The sequence below is a fragment of the Mytilus trossulus genome, chromosome 11 (genome assembly GCF_036588685.1).
Source record: "Mytilus trossulus isolate FHL-02 chromosome 11, PNRI_Mtr1.1.1.hap1, whole genome shotgun sequence".
Taxonomy (NCBI): domain Eukaryota; kingdom Metazoa; phylum Mollusca; class Bivalvia; order Mytilida; family Mytilidae; genus Mytilus; species Mytilus trossulus.
The window spans coordinates 17309836-17337476 of record NC_086383.1 but is presented as its reverse complement, the minus strand read 5'-3'; the positions used below and the strand labels follow the sequence as shown (position 1 = coordinate 17337476).

At 31.9% G+C, this 27641-nt stretch overlaps 1 protein-coding gene across 8 annotated transcripts in view; it reads right to left on the bottom strand.

The window, feature by feature from the left end:
- Positions 1 to 14772: 14772 nt before the first annotated feature.
- Positions 14773 to 27641, bottom strand: part of LOC134690799 (protein hunchback-like) — a 70936-nt gene continuing 58067 nt past the window's right edge. For 4 of the 8 annotated variants that reach the window (XM_063550857.1, XM_063550859.1, XM_063550858.1 and 1 more), the window contains exons 3-4: positions 20463 to 20677; positions 14776 to 19944 (exon numbers count right to left, since the gene is read on the bottom strand). In XM_063550857.1, the coding sequence (XP_063406927.1) occupies positions 17854 to 19944; positions 20463 to 20677 (2306 nt within the window). In that variant the 3' untranslated portion in view covers positions 14776 to 17853. Of the gene's footprint in view, positions 19945 to 20462; positions 20678 to 27641 lie in introns of all 8 variants that reach the window. The other 4 variants (XM_063550852.1, XM_063550854.1, XM_063550853.1 and 1 more) reach the window with 3 other exon arrangements.

Below are 27641 nucleotides of genomic sequence, written 5' to 3'. Positions count from 1 at the left end.
GGCACATGTATGAAAAACATTTTTTTTTTGGCAAAGGGTGCGGGGGTAATCTTCTCTGTGTTCATATTATACATGAAATATTTGCCTTTGTCCTTTGTCTGTTCTATAAATTCTTACCCCGAGTTTTTATCTGTTGCCGTTACCTGTTTCTCTTTCTGTTTTGTATAAAAAGTAAAATCACAAATACTGAACTCTGAGGAAAATTCAATCAGAAAGTCCCTTTAATCAAATGGCAAATTCAAATGACAAAACACATCAAACGAATGGACAACAACTGTCATACTCCTGACTTGGTAAATTATAATCCTGGTACCTTTAATAACTATTTACACCACTGGATCGATGCCATTGCTGGTGAACATTTCGTCCCCGAGGGTATCACCAGCCCGGTAGTCAACATTTCGGTGTTGACCTGCATATCAGTAATGTGGTCATTTTTATAAATTTCCTGTTTACAAAACTTAATAAATTTCTCGAAAAACTAAGGATTTTCTTATCCCAGGCATTGATTACCTTAGCCGTATTTGTCACAACTTTTTGGAATTTTGGATCGTCAATGCTCTTCAACTTGTACATGTTTGCTTTATAAATATTTTGACATGAGCGTCACTGATGAGTCTTATGTAGACGAAACGCGCGACTGGCGTACTAAATTATAATCTTGGTACCTTTGACAACTATTAGTAGAGGCCTTTTCAAATGTAGAAAATGGTGGATGGAACCTTTTTTTATAGCGCTAAACCTCTCACTTTTATGTCAGTAGCATCAAATTTCATTATATTTACAACGATGCATGAACAAACCAGACATAATAAATAAAATAGTCAAAATACAGCAGTCATCACTTTGTTATTATCTCAAAACAAACAATCATTTACACAAAAAAACACAGAAAGTTATCTATCATATCTGAGACTACTATGTTATAGTAGTCTCAGATCATATTAAAAAAAGTGTGAGGCAGTCATTTGTGTATTGAATTAACAACTATAGTATACATCCTCTGAGTTTATTTTCACAACTTTTCTATATTTTTTTCTGTCCATCTACACTTTAGATTTATTGAAATGCTGTGCGTTATCCTTTTCTGTCTGTTTAGTTAGCTTGTCCACTTTTGTCAATATAATGGAACCATAAAAAATGCCTGTATTAAGTCAGGAATATGGTAGTTGTTTTTCACCCGTTCTGTTAATTGATACAGCGGTTTGGTTTTGTCAGTTTCTGTGGACCTTCCTTTTGAACTTGCCTTAGAGTTCGGTAGTTTTGTTCTAATGTTTTGGTAAGAAACCTAATAATCTCGTTCTGGAATTATTTCCGAATCAGGTGATACAAGTTAAAAAAATAACAATGCTTTAAAAAAAAATGTGCATGTCGAGGCTCGCATGTCTCACCTAGTTTCAAGTGATTTAAACGACTCAGAGGAAATACCAATTTTACTATCCATTCAACTAGGTGAGACATGTACATTATAGTAATAGATATGTAATATGAATAAAGAAAATTCGATTTTAACAAGGATTTGTATAGAACAGTATACAAATCTTTGATTTTAATCAACAACAAAAAAGAATTTTAAATAAAAATCGTGTTCATATTACCAAGCGCCTGTGTCTGGTGTTTACGACCAGTGTGTTAACACGGATATATTATCTTGTTTTTAATATTTTTGTATTTGCATTCAATATAATTTATTACAATATCTATCATGTGAGGATCTGTGAGCTCACTTTTTTACGAGAATAAAATAAAAACACAACAATGCTTCCGTCATTTGAATGTTTTCAGTTTTGTATGGAAAACAAATATCCCCAACACATAAAACATATCGGCGCAATATTTTAGGTTTTGTCTGAATTATAAACATAAAATCCAATCTTCTTCCTTTTTCTGTGTGTGCTAAAATTATATTAAATAAACAGGGAAGGTATGGTTTGTTCGTTTGTAGTATCTGTGTTAATATCAAATGAGAAATCCATTCGGCAATCCTCGGTACAGAACCCGCTACTATCCTTCTAGTTTTCTTAATCGCCTCATACTTCTCTGTGTTTTTAAATTAGATATTAACAAAGGAGCATTTTTGGAGCAAAACGGATCTTGATACCCTTTCTTCTTTATTTATTACTTTTTGGATTCCACGTATTTTAGTGCATAAAATGTAGAAAACAGCTGATCATGACGGTCATCAATGGGTCTCAGCACAGTGAGAAAATCTCACCCGCGGAGGCAGGCTTTTGCTGGCCCCTGCACAAAAGTGTATACTAATTCAGAGAAAAATTAAACCCCGAAACGTGTAAATGAAAAAAAAAAACATAAAAAAAATATGAAAGCAAACAAGACTCACAAACGCCAGAGGTAACTGACGTTGGACAACCCCAAATGAGTCGAAGTTAAGCATGTTTCGTGAGAATTCGATCCTCCACTTATACCTGTAGTCAATATAGAATAAACAAACACCCAGCAAAACGACACAATAACACTCTTGTGACTAAAAACTGCATGCCTGTTGAGATCTAAAGCTATCTAACAGGTTTTATTGAGTAAGTTACATGATCCCTTCTAAATATTTTTTAATTTAAAAATGAAAAAAGATATTAGATTTTCGTCTATACTAGAGAAACCCGAAAACAAGATTATATGTTAAATGATATATTTTATTTTCAACGTTTTTTTTTTTAATTTAGAGTTATCGCACTTTAGCCACCAGAAAGTTTTTCTCTCAAAAGGACTAATACAAAAAAATTAATGTGTCACGGATTGTTGAGAACAATTTTTTTTTCAGAATGTTAAAATGTGAGATGAATAAAAGGAGAAATTGTGTCAATATTGAGACATTGAGACACCAACCTGGCGCTAAAAAAATAATAAAAGCTAATATTTCATTATGACCAGTAAAGTTAAAAGACCTGTAGGAATGTTGTAAGAAGCCACTGAAATTCAGTGTATTTGACAGAACTTTTGTCCTGCAATATCTCCTTTTATTGTCTAAAATGGTGTGACCGTGTGCATGACTCTCCCTACTTCTCTATCGGAATCAAGTCGACATTCCGATTGGACATGGTTGCTTAGTTAGACATTTCGTTAAGCCCTATAAAAGTTCCCTTTGATACAGTTTTACTAACAGATTGAGAAGTTAAGATACTCATATATATCAATACCCATTGGCGGATCCAGAGTGGGGGGGGGGGGGGGAGTTCTAGCGGTTGGAACCCCCTTTTTTTTGGACGATCAACGCATTTGAATGGGAGCATATAGTTGGAACCCCCCTTTACTCTGGGTTAGGAACCCCCCATTTTTCAAATGGCTGGATCCGCCCCTGATTATTTTACCTCATTGATCGCATGTTGACATTTAGAGGTCTTTTGATTATTATGTGTCGTTGGGTAACTGTCTTATTGACGTTTACCTCAAATCTTCTTTTATTTACTTGTGATATCGCATCATGCAACTTTTACTTGGTTCCTTAGCAGAAATACATCCACGATAAACAGTAGTATTTATATATTGTATTGTCCAATAGTTTTTGTTACTTCTTTGGTCCTTTTATGATTTTAATGTAGGACTTCGTTCTTTTATATATGTGGGGTAAGCCTTGAGATTTATTTCAATAACTACATGGATTCTTCTTTCTATTTTGTTTATATTTGTTTCAAATGATTTGTTTTTTTAAATCTAATAGTGATTTGGCTTGGGAACTGTTTTCATGCGAGCGCCACTAAGTCTCGTGATTGTTGACGACACGCGAGTCGAACGTACCAAATTATAAGTCTGTTATGATAATGGGGGTATATCTCCATGACGTATGACGGTAAAAATTCTTACCAAATGACGTTAACGGTAATTCACAGTGCATGACAATAAAATGTACACTTTTTCCAAAAATAACGACAATGATAATTATTTGAGACATCTGACGCATCACGATAAGGATATTTTGACGAATCACGGTAAAATTTTAACCAATTTGACGCTAACGGTAGCCGAAAATAATCGTTTGACGCCTGACGGTAAAGGGCATTACCACCCTGTGTTATCAGTATTACTACTACGCCAGATATCATGATTTTACCACAATCTGAGCAATTTTGTTTAAAATCTGCCCAAATCGACTGGACTATACCTAGTGCAGTGCTTTTCCAAAACGAATTTAAATTGTTCTTTTTTATTTTATCAGATACTCATAGATATTTCCGACGATCGTTAACATACACATGAATGAATTGAAACGGGGGAAAAAAGTAACTTTAAACTTTATTTCCTTCATTTGTGACGTCGGCTTGCTGCTTACTTTCTCAAATCCCCCCTTTTTTACAGGTTTCTTTAGGAAACTATTCATGGCACTTGGACTTGCTGGTATGTTAATTTGATAAACGGCATGCAGATAAAAAATGTGCACTTATCATTCTATTGTAATACTGTACATACATAGATTACAAAATCGGCCGGTCATTGAACTCAAGGCGACCTACATTGTATAAAAATAAGCTGTAGACCACATGCTTTTATCTGAGGCCTATTTTTTCTGCTATCACATTATAACCTTCCGCTTGACCTTTGATTAAATATAGAGATCATTCAGTAAAATTCGCCTTGGACTCACGACTTTGAACGGCTGAGATATATAACAAACCTAGACCTGATCTTTTTAACAAGATAGTAGTACGGACTGTTATAGTACTAACTCAGAGACTAGAGTACTAAAAACGGATAATCAATAATTATATGATAGATATAGAAAGATGTTGAGTGTCAATGAGACAACGGTATTTTGCGGCTTTATATCCTGAAATCTTGGATTCAAAATTTAAAAAAAAAAAAAAAATACTATGTACAAGAAGTCTTTATAATCTGTGTTATTTTGATATATCGTAGGGCGAATTATGTTCTTCAAATTATGAAAAAATAACTATAAGTTACCGTGCTAGCTTTTAAAAAAAATTATGGTTAAAATTTTCTATTTTGATCATTTCGTATAAATTTTGTTAATATAAAAAAGAAGATGTGGTATGATTGCCAATGAGATAACTATCCAAAAGACCAAAATGACACGGACATTAACAACTATAGGTCACCGTACGGCCTTCAACAATGAACAAAGCCCATACCACATAGTCAGCTATAAAAAAACCCGATAAGACAATGTAAAACAATTCAAAAGAGAAAACTAACGGCCCTATTTATGTAAAAAAAAATGAACGAAAAACAGACATGTAACACATAAACAAACGACAACCACTGAATTACAGACTCCTGACTTGGGACAGGCACATACATAAATAATGTGACGGGTTAAACATGTTAGCGGGATCCCAACCCTCCCCCTAACCTGGGACAGTGATATAACAGTACAACATAAGAACAAACTATATAAATCAGTTGAAAAGGCTTAACTCATCAGATGGACAAAAATACAAGTGGACGTGGCCGGGTACTTATACATCCCGACACAATGAACAGATCTGAGAGTACTAGCAGTTATCTGACAGCTAGTTCAAATCCACTAACAACTAATAAAACAAATCATGCATCTAAGACTAAACTATCAATCCGTATACATCCAACATCCAATGGATTTAGTGTCAAAACGTCATAAACAGCCAGAGAAAAAAACTCTTTTAAAAAGATTGTTTGTTAAACTGCGATACAATATCAAAAGTGGTCCATGTGTAATGCTCTGAAATGGACATTAGGGAATATAAACTTTATATCAATGATTGTGTTTGACTAAAAAAACGATGAGTTATATAGTGAAAAGTGGACTGTCTAAGTAAACCCTCATTTCAGGCAAGTGGGATGACACAATTCTGGGGAGCAGGATCTAGTGGCAAAAGAAGTGGGGGGTGTAAGATATAGGAGGTAAAAAGTGGGTACATGAGATATAAGGGATAAGAAGTGGGTATATGAGATAGAGGAGGTAAAAAGTGGGCACGTGAGATATACGGGGTAAGAAGTGGGTAAATGAGATAGAGGAGGTAAAAAGTGGCATGTGAGCTATGAGGGGTAAGAAGTGGGTATATGAGATAGAGGAGGTAAAAAATGGGCATGTAAGATATGAGGGGTAAAAAGTGGGTAAATGAGATAGAGGAGGTAAAATGTGGGCATGAGAGATATGAGGGGTAAGAAGTGGGTATATGAGATAGAGGGTTTAAAATGTATGCATGTGATATATAAGGGGTAAGAATAGGGTATGTGAGATAGAGGAGGTAAAAATGGGCATGTGAGATATAAGGGGTAAAAAGTGGGTATATAAGATAGAAAAGGTAAAAAGTGGCATGTGAGCTATGGGGGGTAAGAAGTTGGTATATGAGATAGAGGAGGTAAAAAGTGGCATGTGAGCTTTGAGGGGTAAGAAGTGGGTAAATGAGATAGAGGAGGTAAAAAGTGGCATGTGAGCTATGAGGGATAAGAAGTGGGTATATGAGATAGAGGAGGTAAAAAGTTGCTTGTGAGCTATGAGGGGTAAGAAGTAGGTATATGAGATAGAGGAGGTAAAAAGTTGCTTGTGAGAGATGAGGGGTAAATAGTGGGTATATGAGATAGAGGAGGTAAAAAGTGGGCATGAGATATATGAGGGGTAAGAAGTTGGTATATGAGATAGAGGGTTTAAAATGTAGGCATGTGATATATAAGGGGTAAGAAAAGGGTATTTGGGATATAGAGGTGGTTATAAAAAAGAATATAAGAAAACGTAATCTTGGAAAAAGAAAGAAAAAGAGGTTTGTGAGATAACATTAAAAATAGTTATCAAAGGTTCCAGAATTATGATTGAATACGGCAGCCTCATTAGTGACGCTCAGATCAAAATAGTTATAAAGTCAAACAAGTACAACAGCGGAAATTTGAAAATGAGCACCCCGTGTAACTTCTTTCATGTAAAATCAACCAAGTTTTTTTTTACTATAATGGTCCCTAGTCTTATTATCACCACAATAACATATCCCTAAATTACCTTTAGTATTATCCTTTAATGTTGTACTCTCCATTGCTACATACTGGTGCGGAACCATGGTTTTGATAAAGCGATGGGGGCACCTGTCAAGCCGGGAACGTTTAGTGTGATACCTGTAAGCAGTATACGCATTCAATAAACTAGAATATACGTAAAGTTTTATAACAGGGCGGCGGCCTTTGTCCCCTAGTTCCGATACTGTCGTTATATTACAACAAACTCAATGTTGTATACTATAATGGTTCCTAACCTCCCTCCATTTTGTCCTTTTTGTTCTATGTTACAATGATATAATGTTTTCATCTAGGTTACGTTGTATGTTTTTTTTTTTTAATTTTTTTAATTTTTTTTGTGTTTGTATTTTATGCCCCTTTTATGGGCATTAGGTTTTCTGGTCTGTGCGTCTGTTCGTTCGTTTGTTCGTCCGTTCGTCTGTTTGTCCGTCTGTCCCGCTTCAGGTTAACTTTTTTGGTCGAGGTAATTTTTGATAAATTTAGAGTCCAATCAGCTCACTCTGAGATATGGGCTTTGCTCATTGTTGAAGGCCGTGCGGTGACCTGTAGTTGTTAATTTCTGTGTCGTTTTTGGTATCTTGTGGCGAGTTGTCTCATTGGCAATCAAACCACATCTTTTTTTTATATTGAAACTTAGTACATATGTTCCCTATGATATTAAAATCGGTCAGATATAAGAACAATTGAAATGGCACCAAAATGCTAACAACTAATAAGTGTGAGTATTTAATTTCACACTTTGGTTAAGATTAGACTTAGAAGGCGGTTATGATCAAATCTTACGTTATCAAATTTTTAATATCTTACTAAGGTTAAAGAACTGAAAATGAAAACGGCACTTTATAATTAATTTAGTTGGTGCACTTGAGCAGCTTTCTGAAAACTAGTGCAAAGCTAACTACCTCTATTATAATTACAACCGATTACATTGAGTGCATGTGTAGACAAAGGTAATATATTTGGTTAGCTTGGTTGCTAGCTAAATCGTGAAGCCATGCATTTATTAGGAAAATTAAACTACCGTCCTTTAAGAGGAGACTAGTCCGACACATAACCAATCATCTGTCTGTAGGACTAGGCTACTTCGAAAGGAGGGTAGTATTCCTTACATTTAATGACCTCACGGTCATGCTAGCAAGCGAACGAACAAAGATATTATCTTTGCCAACACACTCAATGTAATCGGCTGTAAGTGTATAGTATAAATTTTGTCAGTGGCCAAAAACTGACTACTACGCTGGTCAAACAATCCACAATTTACAGAGCTTATATTTGAAATGTCCATGTAAACCCCATTTATAATCAAATTTTCTATTCTGTTTTATTCTATTCTATCCACACGCAGTAATATTACGACCCGGTGCAATACACTTATTCATTTTGAATCCATGCAATGCGAGAAGCCGCTGAGATGAAACAAACACTTGTACATTTTGAATTCGTAGCGCTTTTCAGGATTTACATTCACCAGAAACGTCTTTTAACGCAACAAAAAGGTAACTACCCACCTCCAATAAACTAAAAGATTCATTTTCATATCTTGTTTTTCTGTAGGCGTAAATTCGTTCTTTTCACCTGAAAACAGTCTACTATTTACACCTTTTTTTGCGCATAACAACTATTCTTGTCGTGAAAGAGACCAAGATTAACCTTTTTACAAAGGTACAGAGTCAGCTTAATGTCAGGGGTTTTTTGGTGCTTGGTTAGATTTTTTAACGGAAAACAATTTGAAACAGATGTCCGGCTGACCATGATTAAACAAACCTACCCCAACTCATATATTATTTTCTTCAAAATTCCCTTCTCATATAAACATAACTTTCTTAGGAAAAGCATCATCGATTTTACATATTTCCCAAATATCATACGTCAGTCAATTCATAACCCATAATAATTCATGATAATTAAAAGTTAACGACATGATTCGTTCATCATAATTAGATGTTAAAAATGCTTCGTTCATCATAATTAGATGTTAAAAAAATGATTCGTTCATCATAATTAGATGTAAGGGCATACGATACAGTTTTGATCCTGTATTTACAAGTTCGTGAAAATTTGCATATAGTCTATTTTTTACCTGATTAAATCAAATATGTTATAAAAAATATACCTTCATGTGCTACTTTTTGAGTAAAATGAGGTCGAAATTTTGTAAAATTGCTCAAAATTCAGATTTGTGGCCATAATTTCTTTTCGAGAGAAAGACATAACTTTTTTGTTATAAAAGATAAACACAAATTGTTTTTTGTTAAATAATCGGTAATTTCTGTATTTTATAAGCACCCTGAAAAAATATCCATTTTTTGATTCAGAAATAACTCATATTTATCAAATGTTCATGAATTGAGGAAAATACGTCATTTTTTGCTGCATGTTTATCAACATTAAAAAAAAATCCTATATTTACAGTTTATAAAATTTGTGTCACATAATCTCCCTGCAAAATGAAACAAATTGCTGTTTTGAAAAACAGGGGTCCATGAACTCGTTTTCAAATTAAATCAGTTTGAATGATAAAAATCAGTCGAAAAAGGCATCGTTTCCCGATATGTCACAGTTTGACGTCGCGAAAATAACATTTTACGTTAGCAACGTCATTACCTCCCCTGTAACTGTATCGTATGCCCTTAGAACAATAAGATATACCTGAAATGATTCGTTCATAATAATAAGATGCTTAGTTAACGACATGATTCATTCAGTATCGTTAGATGTTAACGACCAGACTCGTTCATTATAATTATATGTTAACGACCCGATTCGTTCATAAATATAAGATGATCCGTTCATAATAAATATATGTTAACGACCCGATTCGTTCGTTAAAATTGATTCGATCATAATAATTAGATGTTAACAGTAATTAAATGTTAAGGACCCGATTCGTTCATTATAATTAGATGTTAACGACCCGATTCGTTCAGAATAATTAGATGTTAACGACATGATCCGTTCATTATAATCAGATGTTAACGACCCGATTCTTTCATTATAATTAGATGTTAACGACCCGATTCGTTCATATAGTTCGATGTTAACGACCTGATTCGTTCACAAATATTACATGTTAACAGCATGATTTGTTCATATTAATTAGATGTAAACGACCCGAATTGTTCATTATAATTAGATGTTAACGAGCCGATTCGTTCATTATAATTAGATGTTAACAACCCGAATCGTTCATTATAGTTCGATGTTTACGACCCGATTCGTTCACAAATATTAGATGTTAACAACATGATTTTTTCATAATAAGTAGATGTAAACGACCCGATTTGTTCATTAAAATGAGATGTTAACGACCCGATTCGTTCATTATAGTTCGATGTAAACGACCCGATTCGTTCATTAATTAGATGTTAACGACCCGATTCGTTCATTATAATTAGATGTAAACGACCCGATTTGTTCATTATAATTAGATGTAAACGACCCGATTTGTTTATTATAATTAGATGTTAACGACCCGATTCGTTCATTATAATTAGATGTTAACGACCCGATTCATTCATTATAATTAGATGTTAACGACCCGATTCGTTCATTATAATTAGATGTTATATTTTACGACCCGATTCGTTCATAATAATTAGATGTTAACGACATGATCCGTTCATTATATTTGATGTAAACGACCCGATTTGTTCATTATTATTAGATGTTAACGACCCGATTTGTTTATTATAATTAGATGTTAACGACCCGATTTGTTTATTATAATTAGATGTTAACGACCCGATTCGTTCATTATAATTAGATGTAAACGACCCGATTCATTCATTATAATTAGATGTTAACGATCCGATTTGTTTATTATAATTAGATGTTAACGACCCGATTCGTTCATTATAATAAGATGTAAACGACCCGATTTTGTTTATTATAATTAGATGTTAACGACCCGATTCTTTCATTATAATTAGATGTTAACGACCCGATTCGTTCATTATAATTAGATGTTAACGACCCGATTTGTTTATTATAATTAGATGTTAACGAGCCGATTTGTTTATTATAATTAGATGTAAACGACCCGATTTGTTCATTATAATTAGATGTAAACGACCCGATTTGTTTATTATAATTAGATGTTAACGAGCCGATTTGTTTATTATAATTAGATGTAAACGACCCGATTTGTTTATCATAATTAGATGTTAACGACCCGATTCGTTCATTTTAATTAGATGTTAACGACATGATCCGTTCATTATAATTAGATGTAAACGACCCGATTTGTTTATTATAATTAGATGTTAACAACCCGATTTGTTTATTATAATTAGATGTAAACGACCCGATTTGTTCATTATAATTAGATGTTAACGACCCGATTCGTTCATTATAATTAGATGTTAACGACCCGATTCATTCATTATAATTAGATGTTAACGACCCGATTCGTTCATTATAATTAGATGTTATAATTTACGACCCGATTCGTTCATAATAATTAGATGTTAACGACATGATCCGTTCATTATAATTAGATGTAAACGACCCAATTTGTTCAATATTATTAGATGTTAACGACCCGATTTGTTTATTATAATTAGATGTTAACGACCCGATTTGTTAATTATTATTAGATGTTAACGATCCGATTCGTTCATTATAATTAGATGTTAACGACCCGATTTGTTCATTATTATTAGATGTTAACGACCCGATTTGTTCATTATAGTTCGATGTTAACAACATGATTTGTTCATAATAATTAGATGTAAACGACCCGATTCGTTCATTATAATTAAATGTTTACGACCCGATTCGTTCATAATAATAAGATGTTAACGACATGATTCATTCATTATAGTCAGATGTTAACGTTATGATTCGTTCATGATAGTTAGATGTTTATGACATGATCGTTTTCATAATAATTAGATGTTGATGACATGATGCGTTCATAATAAATAGATGTTGATGACAAGATCGTTCATAATAATTAGATGTTAACGACCTGATTCATTCAAAATAGTTAGATTAAACGATACATCCACATATTTTTTACATACAACTTAAAAGAGTAGTTTAATTTGGCGGGGTTACATTTTACAAAGTCTATATATATCCGAATTTTTTCTGCAAATAATTCCACTCGTCATTGCTAGGGGACGTCGTATGCTTGCAGAGAGGTGAGAGTTTTTTTTCTGTCATAAACATTTGCTTCAAAGACCTACATTTCATTTGTTCTGCTCTTAAAATTGCATTAAATATTTGCTACTGGACATAAAGCAAACCTGGATGTTCGTTCTTATTGTTGATAAATTGAGTTTTGCTACATGTAAACTGTACGTTTTCTCGTCTTGAAAATGCATCGAATATTTTCTACTGGACATAAAGCAAACCTAAATCGATCCTTTGATTTATACAAGATGTTAGTTCTTATTGTTGATAAATTGAGTTTTGCTACATGTAAACTGTACGTTTTCTCGTCTTGAACATACATCAACTATTTTCCACTGAAAATGGAGCAAACCGCAATCGATCCTTTGATTTTTACAAGATGTTCGTTCTTATTGTTGATAAATTGAGTTTTGCTACATGTAAACTGTACGTTTTCTCGTCTTGAACATTTATGAAATATTTGTCACTGGAAATAAAGCAATCCCAAATCGATCCTTTGATTGATACACTATTTGTTCTTATTGGTGATAAATTGAGTACTACTCAAAATAAACATCAATTAGTGTACTTGTTCTCGTCTTAAACATGCATGCAATGTTTGCCAATGGACATTAAGCAAATAACAATCAATCATTCCAGATGATTTTGTTTTCTTATTGTTGATAAACTTACTATATAGTTTCATTACATGTAAACAGTTATTACTGTTTTCTTCTCTGCTTGAAAGTGTATTGTATCAACTATTTGCCACTGGACATAAAGAAATACAAGATGTTTGTTCTTTTTGTTGACAAATTGAGATTATTACATGCAAACATTAATTAATTAAGTTCTGTGCTTGTTCTCATCTTAAATATGCATGAAATATTCGCCGTTAGACATCAAGCAGACAACATCAACCAACCAACCAATCAATTAATACTTTAATTGATAAAGGATGTGTGATCTGATTGTTACTAAACTGAGATTCACTACATGTACAAATTTAAATTACAATACTGTTCTTTTGATTCATAGCCAGTAACAAAAAGTCATGATCCTGTAATTGTATCGCTGTATATCATATTTTGCCAGTCCCAAGACAAGAGCCTGTAATTCAATGGATGCCATTTTTTTGCTATTTGTCATATTTTGTTTGGATATTTTTTTGTACATTAACATGTGGCCATTAGTTTTTCTTGTTTGAGTTGTTAAACATTTTTCATTGTTTGAACTTTAATAGCATCCTATGGCTGTATGTATGGGTTTTAATAATTAGTATTGCTGAAATCCCACAGTGACCTGCAATTGCAAACTTCTATAATGTTTGTTTTCTTGATATGGTGGTTAGTTGTCTCACTGGCAGCTTTCACAGATCTTCTTATTTTTATATTGTTATTATCATTGGTTTTTTTCATTAATCCTTCGTTTATATCGTTCTATGCTATGGTATTCTATGTTACACACAGCCAATCTGTTGTTACGTGTAAGATGTTCCCATCCTTTTTCTAGTTGTTTTTCATATTAAAATAAAGATTTAATATTTTTTTTAATACACTGTGTGAGAATGCCAAGATACATCACTTGAAGTTGTTGACATTTAAAAAAAAAGTCAGGAAGCAAAGACAAACGTAAAGTTATTGACATTAAGAATAAAAAAGTGTGAGAATGAAGCATCAACCTAAGCCCTGTCGATATTATTAATAAAAAAGTGTGAGGATAAAATGACGATCTAAGAGTGATTGTCAGTAGGAATAAAAAATATGTGACACTGCAAAGACGACCTAAGAGGCTGCAAAGACGACCTAAGAGGCTGCAAAGACGACCTAAGAGGCTGCAAAGACGACCTAAGAGTTGTTTAGGTTATAAACAAAAAAAGTTAAATCACAAAAATACTGAACTTTGTGGAAGTGGAAAATTCAAAACAGAATGTCCCTAATTAAACGGCATAATAAAAATCTCAAACACATCAAATGAATGGATAACAACTGTCGTATTCCTGACTTGGTTCAGACATGTTCTTTTTCTTATGTAGAAAATGGTGGATTAAACCTGGTTTTAAAGCCCTAAACCTCTCACTTGAATGACCGTTGCATCAAATTCCATTATATTGACAACGATGTTTGAACAAAACAAACAGAATAGGTAAAATGTCACAAATAGGGGTACAACAGTAACACTAAAAATTGATGGTGATTTCATGTGCTCCGGAAGGGTAAGCAGATACTGCTCCAAAGTGTGATGATGCCATGACATTATCAATAACAAAACAAGAATGTGTCCGTAGTACACAGATGCACCATCCACACTACAATTTTCTATGTTAAGTGTGGGACCGTGAAAAGGGTTAAAAACTCTAATTTGGCATTATAATTAGAAAGATCATATAATATGGAAAATGTGTACTAAATGTCAAGTAGATTGGACTTCAACTTCAACAAAAACTACCTCAACCAAAAACTTTAACCTGAAGAGGGACAGACAGACGGACAGACCAGAAAACATAATAAATGAAGATATCAGTTGATTGACAATTTTATTTTTATAGGATGTAACTTAAACATCAAGTCAGCAATTACACTAACAATAATCAACACAAAACAATTAACAATGGAATCATTGCTTAAACACAGTAATCATGATTAACTAAACTGATTAATGATTAAAACTAATTAAAATGTGTAATACTAATCTATAATGACAAAGCTTGATTAATGAAATTATAAATAAAATATGGCAAATATATATAAAAATAAACAAGACAATGTAATGTGATTTCTTGAATTCAACAAAAATGGAAAATGAATAAGTTCAAGATTTTAGTTTAACATGAATAAAAGGAAGAATGAAGATGGATGATTAACATTTTGGTTATAAATGTTTTCTCTTAAATTATTTGTAGATCTGATTACAACAAAATAATTCTTAAACTATTGACATAGTCTAAGACCATTAATTTCTATTATTTCTTTCTATGTTAAAATTATAAATATATTTCATCGTGCAACAAAAGAAATTAAAATCATTATTAAAATCTCATTTCATAATCTTGTGTTAAGAAACGACATTCAAATGAAGGATGATGTTATATTGATCAGAAAATAAACAATAATGCCCATTTAAGAGAGGTATACAAGACAATTGAAATCAGAGTAGATTTTCTTCAATGCATATACATGATGGTTGTAGTTCTCCAATGTTACAAATACTACTATGAAAATGAATTATATACTAAAGATTCATTATAATTCGTTGGATACCAATTTTCGTGGGTTTCGTGGGTAGGGATGAACCACAAACTCAAATGTTCAACGAATTACATATTTGAAATAGGCTTTGAATACAGAAATTGGTAAAACCACGAAATCAAATATCCATGACAATGCCAGTTTTCAGCAATCCACGAAAATTGATACCAAAGAAAATAAATGAACCCACAGTATATCATGTATCTAGAATCTGTAAGATGCTGTTTTATTTGTACAAATCTGAGGTAGTTTGACTGAGGTATATATAACATACTGTCGTCTAATATATTCCTGAATTAAATCAATGAGGATGTGATCAGGACGTATCAGTACAGTTTTAAATTTTTCCTCACTGGAATTCCGTCATTTTAATGTGTATATATCTAACTAATCAGAGGGTCATCTCAAAAATCCTGAATTGTGCTTGATTGATCATCTCAGGCTAAAGTTTACGTTTGAATAAGATTTTTTTTTAGAAACTGCTCATGGGATTTGCAGGAGTGATAAAACTACCTGTCTTTAGATGGCTTTAGTAGCTTTGAGATGACCCAATTAAATAACTATTCTATTTTCACTAAATATATTATACTAATCTAATTAATTGCACATTAAAAAAAAACATGTAGTAATTATTGAGCATCATTCTATTTAGGATTTCATTCTTTTTTCAAAAGTAACTTGGAATATTTTTCACTTATAGCTCAGTGTGGGAATGAACAAATACTAGAAACCTGAGATCTATTTATAGACTTTGGTAGTTATCATTTGAATTCTTTACCCCAATCAAATCATTTGTTATATATCTATTTCATTCTTTATATTAAAATGATTCTTTCTGGTTGAAAATATAGGCTGAACCGTTGCAATCAAAAGTTATGTAGAAATGAACAGTTCAAAATGCGTATTCAAAATTTGTGTCTTCATCTGCGTAGTTACAAATTTCAGTATGATTAGATTTTTTAAGTTAGAAGATCTTTTGTAAAATTAATCCCCTTTTTTGAAAAAAATGCCTTCTTCACTTCCCAATTATCCATTTTTATAGAGAAAAGAATGGTAATAATCAGATTGGGAAAGTGTTCTATATGAAAGTCGCTCAAAAAATGAAAAATGTATAGCACTACAAATGCAAAGCACCCGACTGTTAAAAATGCAAAAAGTGAAAATTGTTATAAAAAGTGCTCAACTAGCAGTGATGAATTAAAAAAAGAAAAAAAAGTTTTCCTGTAAAATATCTGTCATATATACATTTCATCTATGCAAATAACATGCTGAACATGAAATTTAATCTGAGGTAACTAAGGGAAAATTAATTTTAATGATCGAATTTCTATGCACATTGAGTGTACCAGAAATTTATTACAACTTTCCCAGATGCACCTCAAATTCTGGCAAATAATGGCATTAAAATTGTTTATAATAATGTTCCCTGAGATTTTAAACAATAATATTACTTACAACATGCATACACAATACAACAAATCATATATATTTTCTGGCTTATTTTACAAAAATAATCTTAAAATTATCAAGAGTTATCCACCCCTGAATAATCTAAACATATAATTACCTCCCCTTTCCATTTTTCTTTTTTAATTGCCGTAAAGTCAAAATTAAACTTATGGGCAGTTTTTTTAGAAAAAATATTGAAGGTAAATATCCTTTCTTCTCCAATTTTAAAATAATCAAAACCAAATGCTATGCTATATTTATCTCCAAAGTATTCTTTTAAAAAATACAATTTTTTGTAGATGTTACTCATTTGGATTTCAATAAATAATCATTCACAAAAAAACTTAAAATTCATTAAATCAACATTTAATATCATAACTCATAATAACTTGAAGATGTAGACACATTGTATACAACAACAAAAAATATATAACACTAACAATGTCTGCTTGGAGAGCACTAGTTGTGTACTATTTACAAAGTTTCTATATCTGTATCTGTATAAAGAATTCCCTCCTTCAAAGGAGCACTTTTTTCAGAATAGAAAAAAAAAAAAAAAAACCCAAAAAATCTTATCATTTCATTAAATTTTCCAAATAGCAAAAAAAAATTTGTATGAAGTTCACCCAAAATAATATTATTTAACAGTATTTTTGTAGATGTTGAACAATTGGATAGTTTCACAATCATTTATCAAATCTTTTTTATTAAAAAAAATGATGGAAAAAAGAAATATCAACCTTGCAGAGGACATTTATCTATGCCATAATGAATGTACTTTTAAAGAATCCCACCCACCCAAAACACAAAAATACATATAAAAGGAGTATAAATACAATACAAATCATCTCCCTTACACAAATCTACAATCTATATGACTAGTATTAACAACTTGGATGTAATGCTGCCAAAACAATATCTGGGAATGCAAATGTCAATAACAAGGTCAAATCTTTGACCTAAGACAACATTTAAATATCCATTTTTTGTCTATATATCACTAATAGTTATGAAGTCTGCAAAAATGTTAAAAAAATGTCATCATGCAAAAAATGTTTTTACACAAACAGCCATTTTGTCTTTAATTGTGAGCGGCACGAGCAATATGAAGGAAGAATTCAACTTTGTCCTTGCTGCAATGTCCACACATATTACACTTAAATGGATCTTTGTAACCATGGTAACCCATGTGCATTGTGTACATGACACAGTCTTTAAATGCGATTTCACAATAGGCACATTCATACTTCCCGTTTGGTCCACTTTTACGATTGTTCATTGCTATCATCTGTTGTGCCGCAGTGGTTAACTTGGCCAAATCCTGATGATGACCATTCTGCTCCAGTGACATGTAAGGAAAATGTCCACCACTGCCACTATTTTGTAACATCTTCCAGGCAAGTTCAGTTTGATGTCTCAACGCTTGTGACGTCTGCATTGACAGCTCTGCCTGTTCCCGATTGGCAGACGAAATAACATCTTGGCTACTAGTTATAGCCTGACTTGAAGCAACCTCATCGCCACTTTGATTTCTGGTAGAATCGGGTGACTTTCTCTCTGGTGCCTTTTCTACTTGGGACTTAACCATACCTTCATTAAGGTACTGAAGGCTATTTTTAATTTCCTCAATATCATCATCTTTTTTGCCATTTTCATCAGTTTCATTTCTTTCATCTACATTTCTCATCTCTCCATCCATGTTGCTGGATTCATCAATCTGAAGGTCTCCTGCAGACTCACTCTCTAAAAACTCAGACTCTTCATTTTCACTCCCATTTTCAGCATCATCATGTTTATCATGCAATTTTAGACAAAGTCTATCTAATTTGAAAGCTTTTCCTTTTCTGGACCTCTTTCTTGGACTCTGGCCATTGTTATCATTAGCTGTTGTGCTCTCCCCGCTTGAATGAGCGTCACCATCAGGATTCATTTCTCTGTTGTACATTTCTTCCTGAGATAATGGACTAGATGAGAATGGATATTTACGCTTTGTAAGGTCAAGAGGGCTTTCACGTTGATGAGGCATTTTGGGTCTAGCAGCATTCATGGGTGAACCAGCTCCGAATTTATTCATCATTTGTTTAATGATATCTTCTCCTTCGGCCCGACCAATATCTTTGGGACTAGCATTTCCATTTCTGTAATAATTCACAGGCAACTCTGGCATACTGTATCGGCCATTATTCCGATTTATCTTGGCTGGTTCAATGGGTGATGGATGAGACCAGGAATGTGGACTATATTTCTGGTCCTCGTCTTCACCATCTGTGTGTATATGAAGCTCATCATTCAAGCTATCATCTAAGTTTCTCTCCTCCATTTTGTGCTTCATCAGGCTGAGTCTACGGTTCTGTTCCTCTAGTAAAGCTTCGGAGGACAAGCCAAACATGGAAAATAAGTCCTGGTTTTCAGTTGCGTGAACTTTCATTAAATGTTTATATAGTTCCTGTTTACTGCCGGTTCCATAGCAACAGAAATTGCACTTAAATGGATAATTGCTAGAATTGTCTCCATCGGGAGTTTTCGGTGCTCCCATTTTGGAGGATAAATGTTGAGGTAGCTGAGGGGAATGGATTGATGGATTCATTGACATTGGTGACGAGGTTGGAATTAGAGGTGGTGGGCGGTGGAATCCGTTCGGAAGCTGACTGAGTAATGGCCAATATGGCGACATCATTGCTCCGCCCATTCCAGGTGGCATTCCATGAATGGGGGACTGAGGTAGATTAAACATGCTGTTCATATACGGATCAAATTTATCCTTTCTAGGACCTCTTGGTCCTCTTGGTGGACCTCTCTTTTGAAGTAATGACAGACCGGATGCATCAGCATCAATTCCTTGAGGTAGACTTCCATCGGAGTTCAAAACAGTGGCAGGTTTATGCTGATATTTACGGAGATGAAGTTTGAGGCTGTGGCAGTATTTTGTGGCATACGTACAATCGGCACATCGGTACTGATACACATTGGTGTGTGACTTCATGTGGCTGTTGAGCATAGACTTGTTTACGCATGAGTAGTTACATTTGTTACACTTGAATGGCTTTGAGCCAAAATGGTTACGAAGATGATACTCCAAATGATGCTTATACTCGGTAACAAACGGACATCGTGGACATTGTAATACTTTATCATCTTTAATGTGAGCTCTAGCATGAGCCCAGAATTCAGTCTGAAAAAAAAAAGAAAATACATAAATATAAATATGTATCGATTTACAGATTATATGAACTATATAATTTTCTAAGCTGCAGTATAATGCTTACCCTTCAAGAGAATCTGACACATACGTTTATTTTAAGATCTCTTTTTTGTTTTTACATATAAAATAGATAATTGTGTACTACTAGGACATGCTTTTTAAAATAGCATTAACTATCATGCATTCATTATGTTTTGCTATATTTTCTTGTTTTGGCTACAGTTTGTCAGTGTTTCTGTTGTTCCAATGTTTTCCTCTAATAGTTGATGTGTTACCCTTAGTTTTAGTTTGTAACCAAGATTTGTTTTCTCTCAAATGATTTATGACTTTTGAACAACGGCAATCTACTTTTTCTTTTATAAATTGTTTTTCATGCAAATATAACTTTTGCTACATTCATAAAATGCAATTTTTTGTTGGTTCCAAGTGAATTACAAATTCAAGCCAGTATTTGCCTAGTGCAATTCTTATTTAATTCCCAAACTTACTTTTTCAGTGGCAACAAATTCACATTGTTTACATCTGAAGACTTTAGGTCTGCCCATGTTCCTTTTGGAACCGAATCCGTCTGGTGGGTCGTCTGTGTGAAAATCTTTAATATGTCTCTTAAGTCGGCCTTCTGTTCTAGACTTGTAATCACAGTGGGGACAAATATGTTCAAAATGGCAAGTCATATGATTCTCGAAATCAGCTTGGGTTCTTCCTATAAAAAGATAAATGTCAACCATTAGAATGGGTAGGATAGTATATGTACAATATGAACATTCAATAACATAAGCAAATAGCTGCCTATGAATATGAATTGAATTTTTTTATTTTCAAGTCATTCAATAAACTGATTTCAAGGATTTTCTCCCTTCTGATGTTGTGGCGCTAACAAATTCTAATTGTATCTATATTTTAAAAAAAGTGCACTTTTTGCATATAATTAGAGGCAACACAAAAACAATCTTACCATTGTTGTGATATATTGAATGCTAAATAAAGTAAGATGTCAATTTTTTATTTCTATAGTATCACATGACATCATATCATGTATATTCCGTTTTCTTAAATTGGATCAATCAAATAGTTTTATAAAAAAGTTTTGTACAAACTTTAACCCCATACTATACCCCTCATGATTCATTATAGAACTGTATTAGTGACGAAATCAGTACAAATAAAGTGTTTTCAGTACGTCAGAGCTAAAAGACTAAAGTTCAGCCGTACTATGAAAAAATCAATTCAGGCAACAAAATATTTACATTTGTAAAACCAATTACGGCATGCTTTTAGTATGTACATAATCAAAACAAAGCAGTTTACCTTTTTATCTCACGTTATATCCAAATGACCATTGTTGAAAAATACGAAAACAAACAGTATTAATTCTTACAACGTATTTTTATAGAAACTCTTTTTTATCCATAAAATTAGATAATAATTGATGAAAAAAAATTATATGTACATTTTGTTTTAGCATTTGACCAGAATTTCGTTTTTTAATAAAAAGTTAATCACATCTAGAGCCTTATTTTTCATTCTGAGGAACTTATAGAACAGTAAGAAGAGAGCTCAAAATATCTTGTTTAAAAACTTATGGGAATCAGAGGCTAAATTCAATCTAGTGTAAAAACTCATATGGGTAGTCTCCCCTTAACTAAACTGAACTTATAGTAAAATAAGAAATGTTGTTTGTTTGGATTTTATATTATTACTTTTCACAAAGAGGTTTAATTAAAAACCAAAACAAGTTTTAGTAGCGGAAACTGGTTAATCAGCCTATCAACCTTTTTTTCTTTTTGCCGATATTGAAGAGAAAAGCGGCGTATAAAAATTGAGATCACATGCCTTAGCCATTTTTTGTAGGTATTATATAGTATTTTACTAATCACTAGGTATTTGCAGTAAATCGGTCATTTAAACAGATAGCCAGCGAGTCGCACCTTTCCACAGCGATCAAAAATTCAATGATAAGTGTTATCTAGAGTCAACATAGGTAAAGTTTTATACTTAAAAGTTTTTACGGGCAAATACAAATAAAGTTTCCCATCTATAAATTATTGTAATTTATAACTGCTTAATTTATTTTTCATGCGAATGGACAGAAAGTTATACAAGTTTATAATAACTTGAAAATCTGAGGTCTATTATTGTAAATTTTATTGAAGTGTTTGTGTCAAAAGTAACCATGACCAAAATTCTTATCAGCTTTTAAATTATACTTTTGTTGATGAAAAACTTTTTTGTTGATTTCATATACATTGCTTAGGTGTTTTCTTATTTCTTAAGCCTTCTGTGACAGAAATCAAAGAGAATTTATCGTATAAATATTTTGGATTATTGAATAAAAAGGTTTTCCGATGATGTTTTTAATGGATTTTATACTAAACAACAAAAGAATGTATCTAATAAAACACTAATGGTCAAGGTTTAGGAATTTTAGGTGGGTACTTGAAAAATGTCCGGACATGTAGTTTTAAATAACTTAACATTAAACAGAATGAGGTATAAATGGATTATTGAAATAAAAAATACAAAAAAAAAAGCTAACAAAAAATTGTTCCTAAATAACATATTGTATCATATATATCATACAAATAATGTAAAAAAACAAAAAAAACAAAATTTACCTTCAGCGTATTAGATGTGTTTTTCCCCATGTTAAAAAACGGAATGGTCACTCCCGATAGATTAAATGATATAGAAAAAAATACTTAAACAAACAATTAAAAACCTTCACTGAGAATGAATTGAAATTTTATTTATTTTACAAAACTAATATTTAGACACATTTTTTGGTCCCTTGACCAACCAATTACGATGGACAAATGAACCAAAAAGTAGTTACGCATTCAGACGTTAAAGTACAATTGATCCCACTAGTTTCTTGGTCAACCTTGAGAAAAAATGTGTATTTAAGTTTTTTCTTATGTAACTTTTTTGAGTGGACTTTTAAATCAATTTAGAGTCTAAATTTAAATAAAGGTTTCCATTCAATAAGTTTTCTATGAGAATCAAAAACAGTTAAAACATACAAGTATAAGTGTTAACAAACAAGACAGTTTACACTTTCTTTCATTCATAAAAAACAATATTAAGAATGACCTTTTTCTTCAAAGTGACAGGTGATAATTTTGAAAAGACGTAAAATGCTTATTTTGAGAAAAAATAATAAATATACAAAATTAAATAACTTATAAAACATTTTAAAAGATTTGAGATGAGACCAAATTTTAAATTTGAGTAGCACACTGATCAGTTTTGTTAATACATATGCATAAGCACATTTATTTACAAAATTACTGAACCAGAATAATTAGGTCACAGTCATCTAGTTATGATTTTGACTTATTTAAAAAGTGATCAATTGTTGAAACAAATAGTAAAGGAGGACAGAAACTCTATTTTTGGACTGGTTACTTCACTGTGGTTGGACATTCTGCTACCCGGTCAAGTGAGAGCAACTAAAAGACGTAAAATCAAGCTTACAATCAGAACAATTTGGTGACAAGTTAACTGTTCATTACGCAATAAAATCATCAGAAAACAGTTTAAAATATTTCATCCCAATTGTACCCTTTGTTTAATAGCTTGATTTTACTTATTTTAGTTACTCTTACTTGACAGGCTACCAGAATAAATAACCACAGTGAAAGTAACCAGTTGAAAAAATATATAATCTGGAGTAAAAAGTCAGTGATATGAAAATTGTCTATTGGTTATAAATAAGGATCAATAAATGATTGTGTAAGGCTAGCTAATAGTAATATTTTGTATGATTGGATAGAAAAATCAATGTACACGTTTTTTCTTGTCTATTTATAGAATAGAAAAAAAACTACAAAACAACCCAGCATGTTCCATTTACACTACTCTAATATTAGATATTTTCAAGTGATGTCAAACAATATTTTGGCAGGCTCAGTTTTTCAAAATTAGATTTTTAAATGTTAAAAAAACATAAATTTGGCTGGCTGTTCATTAACACTGATTTTAAAATCTGACATTTTTATTAGATAGTAAATAATGTCTTACTAATATTTCCAATAATATTTAGTAAATAATGTCTTACTTCCATTTCAAATATATATATATATATATATAAGTTCCTAAATACCTATTTTTTTTAATTAATTAAAGGAAAAAAATTGTTAAAATTTATGGATTTAAATTTTGATATGATATTTATAAAACCAAAATCTCTGAATGAGCTTATGAAAATGATATAGCAAAAATATCAAGTTTGCCAAAAAAAAAAAAAAAATCAAACAAAAAATCAAATCTGCAAAAAAATCTTACTCATAATATAACCATTTCTTCCCCCCATTATTGAACTTTTACCTTTTTTGTTTTTAATTTTAGAATGTTTATATCTTTTAAAGTGTACATTCCACTTACCAAAAGTTCATAGAGCTTTACGTATATTTACATTCCAAAAACTATTTAATGTATCTAACTAACGATATAAAAAATATCGTAAAAAACCAACACAACTGTGACATCTAGAAATCCACCCTTGACACTTAGATGACCCATGGCCAAAAACAAGTTTTATATATAAATTTATTTTTTATTGATTTAAAACCATTTTTTGTATAATGCTAGCATCCATGTGCTAAATTGCTTAAAAACATTATTTAAATACTTAAAATATACTTGTACCGCTGTGAGCGTGACACTGGTCCCCACGTTTAAATATATCGGTAACAAAATGTTACATGACCAACATGACCCTTCGGTACTTTTTATTTTTTAATAACACAATTTTTCCAACGGGCTGTTAGTTTAACAGGTAAAAAAGAAACAAAATGGACAATCACTGACCAAATATGCTCCCAGGGGAGAAAAATCATCCATGTAGAAAAAATACTACTCAAAATTGTTGTAGAGGGAAGATTGTTATCGTTAATTTTGCTTTCACTAAAAAGCCATGGTATATTTTTAATATATTGTTACGGCATGATAAATGACCAGTGGTTAGCTTGACCTCGGTCAGAATGTGAAATGAATAATTTGAAAATTCCTGCAGCTAAATATGCCATTTGGAAACATATATATCAACGGGTCAATATGAAATAATTATCTATCTGATTATTAAAGCCGTTTCGTATTCCCAAGGACATAAACATTAAAAAAAAATCATTTGGGAGGAGTGCTAATTCTACTTCAATGACTAATCGTTTTAAAACTTGAAATAAAAGTAAACATATTTTTTCCTTGTTTTTGTTTCTTTACGACTGGAATAAATGATGATTAAGTGGGTATGATGATTGTTAAGATATATACTTTGGTTTGAAAGGCTATTAACATGTAAGTGGGTCTCATTGGGGTCTAAGCGTGACGCGGGATTGGCGATTTTTGGTAAGCTTGACAAGGGAAAGTCAAATTATTGTATCCTGAAAACGGGAAATGAGGTCTTGCGGGACCCGGGAAATGAAAAAAAATGAGAAACGGGAATCTGACAAAACAGTAAGCGGGATCCGGGATCGGAACCCCCCAATGAGACCCCCATATAATATTTATACTTTGGATGGACAGACACCTCTTTTGTCACTGATGGACTTGTGTCGAATCTGAGAAAGCCAAAGTTATATGAACTCTGCTACCAATCTCACAAAAAATCTTAGAAAGTGATGAAACTTTCAGTATAACTTTTGTAATTTTTTTTTGGTGACAAAATAGCTCATTATTCAAAGAAATTACCTTAGATTTGAAGAAGAAACCCAATTATTAAATTTCAAACTGTCTTTGAAAACAGACCCTTAGCTGTAATCTAGATAATTGATATTAAGAGATTCCTGGTTTATTAGTAGCCCTACAAATCTCTGCACAAAAATGCTGGCGATACAGCTAGTATAAAAGCTCATGAGTATTTTTTCTCATGCAGAGTGTTTTGCGAAAAGGAAAAGTGTTGCTGTTTATATATTAATTAATGCTAAGATGATAGCAGAAAAACAAAAAACAATATGACCGTAAAAAATATCACATGTTGATCTATCGTTTGACCTTGTCATAATTTCAGTTCAACTGCACTTATCTTAACAAGTAGAAATATACAATTGAGATACAAGAATAAACTTATTCATAATTTCACGAATGTGTGAAAGAGGCTAAAAAGCTTATAATGAACTTTGATCATAAAGAAATTGTCCAATTCTTACATACACTTTACTTGAGTTTAAAAACAAAAAGCAATACACATACTTGACCTTTGGTGTAAAACAATATACATAAAAGACCTCTTATCTACTTTGCTTTTTCGTTTTAATTTATCTGTTTACAGGGAAAAGTTTAATTTAAAAGTATCTTAATAAATTACCTTATAGTTTTTTTTATCATCCCAGTTTAAGACGTGGATCGACAACATGTTTACATACGACTTGGTTTTTTATCTCTTTTTTTATACAATTCTTTAAGTTATTTGTGTGCATCTCTATTCAAAAATGCAATAAGGTATAAAAAAATGTTTTTATTAAACGGTACTGAACCATTCAAAAAATGATCAAAATATTTATTCTATTGAATTTCCGATGATTAAATCCAAACTTTTTCAATTAAGATCATGTACGTTTATATTATACATATCACGTTTAAATGTCCGATCTCGTAAAAGGTCTGCTCTTTTTTAATTAAGTTTGGACATGCATGCAGTAAGCTTTATGCTATAAAAACCAAATCTACCTTGAAAAATGTTGTATAAATTAATAAATACGAAATTGACCCGTCCTTGTCAGAGGTGTTTTTATTGACTTTTTGTTTCAAGTTATCAGTGAGGTCCCAAAGTGGTATAATTTTACAAAATTGTACGTGGGCTAGACTCTATCAAGAGTTCATTGAGATGTCAAAAACATTTATACGCATATTTCTGTTTTTGAATTAATTTCTACCCATATTAGTCAGTATGATGGCATAATGATATTGTTCCTGAGAGAGGACATTTTTAATGTGTAGTAAATGATTTATGAATAGTTACTTTCTAATGAATTATTGGTAAAATTGTCCTCAGAAAAATAAAGTTATTGTATTTGATGCTGAAAATAAATTTTAACTTGAAATAAATTAAACCAACCAAAATATTTTTTAAATATTTGAAATTTACACATCGAAAAATTTGTTAGACTTGAAGCTGACCTGTGAGAATTTCAAGTTTTTTAAAAGGTTATATTTATTTTATTTTGTGACCAAAATATTTCTGTATTTCATTGTTTACATCAATGTGTTCACTATCTGTGAAAAATAGGCTGCCTAAACTCTTTTAATGTTGATGAAAACTTAATAAATGGGCCACCAAGAACCCAGCCTGTCTGTGCCCCCTTCCTTTATTCTACTTTTCTTATTCTTTTGTGTTCCCTTCTTTCCCTCAATCACAAGATCAACAATTTTCTATCCAAGTGACTTTTGTACTTTCCGTGATCTACAAAGTTATATCGTGTTTTTCAACATATGGTTTATTCACAAGGTTTTATCAAGCAAACATTATACAACAATATCTATTTATGACCTAATTTTTAACCTCTCCACATGGCCATCCTGATGTTTTATGGATAATTTCGGAATCATTTGAACTCTTGTTAGTGAATTAACTGCATAAAATCAACATTTTATCTGCTATATATTTTTCCCTTTGGTAAAATACTGTCATTTATTAGAAGAAAAATTAACATGATTTTGGAATATAAGTC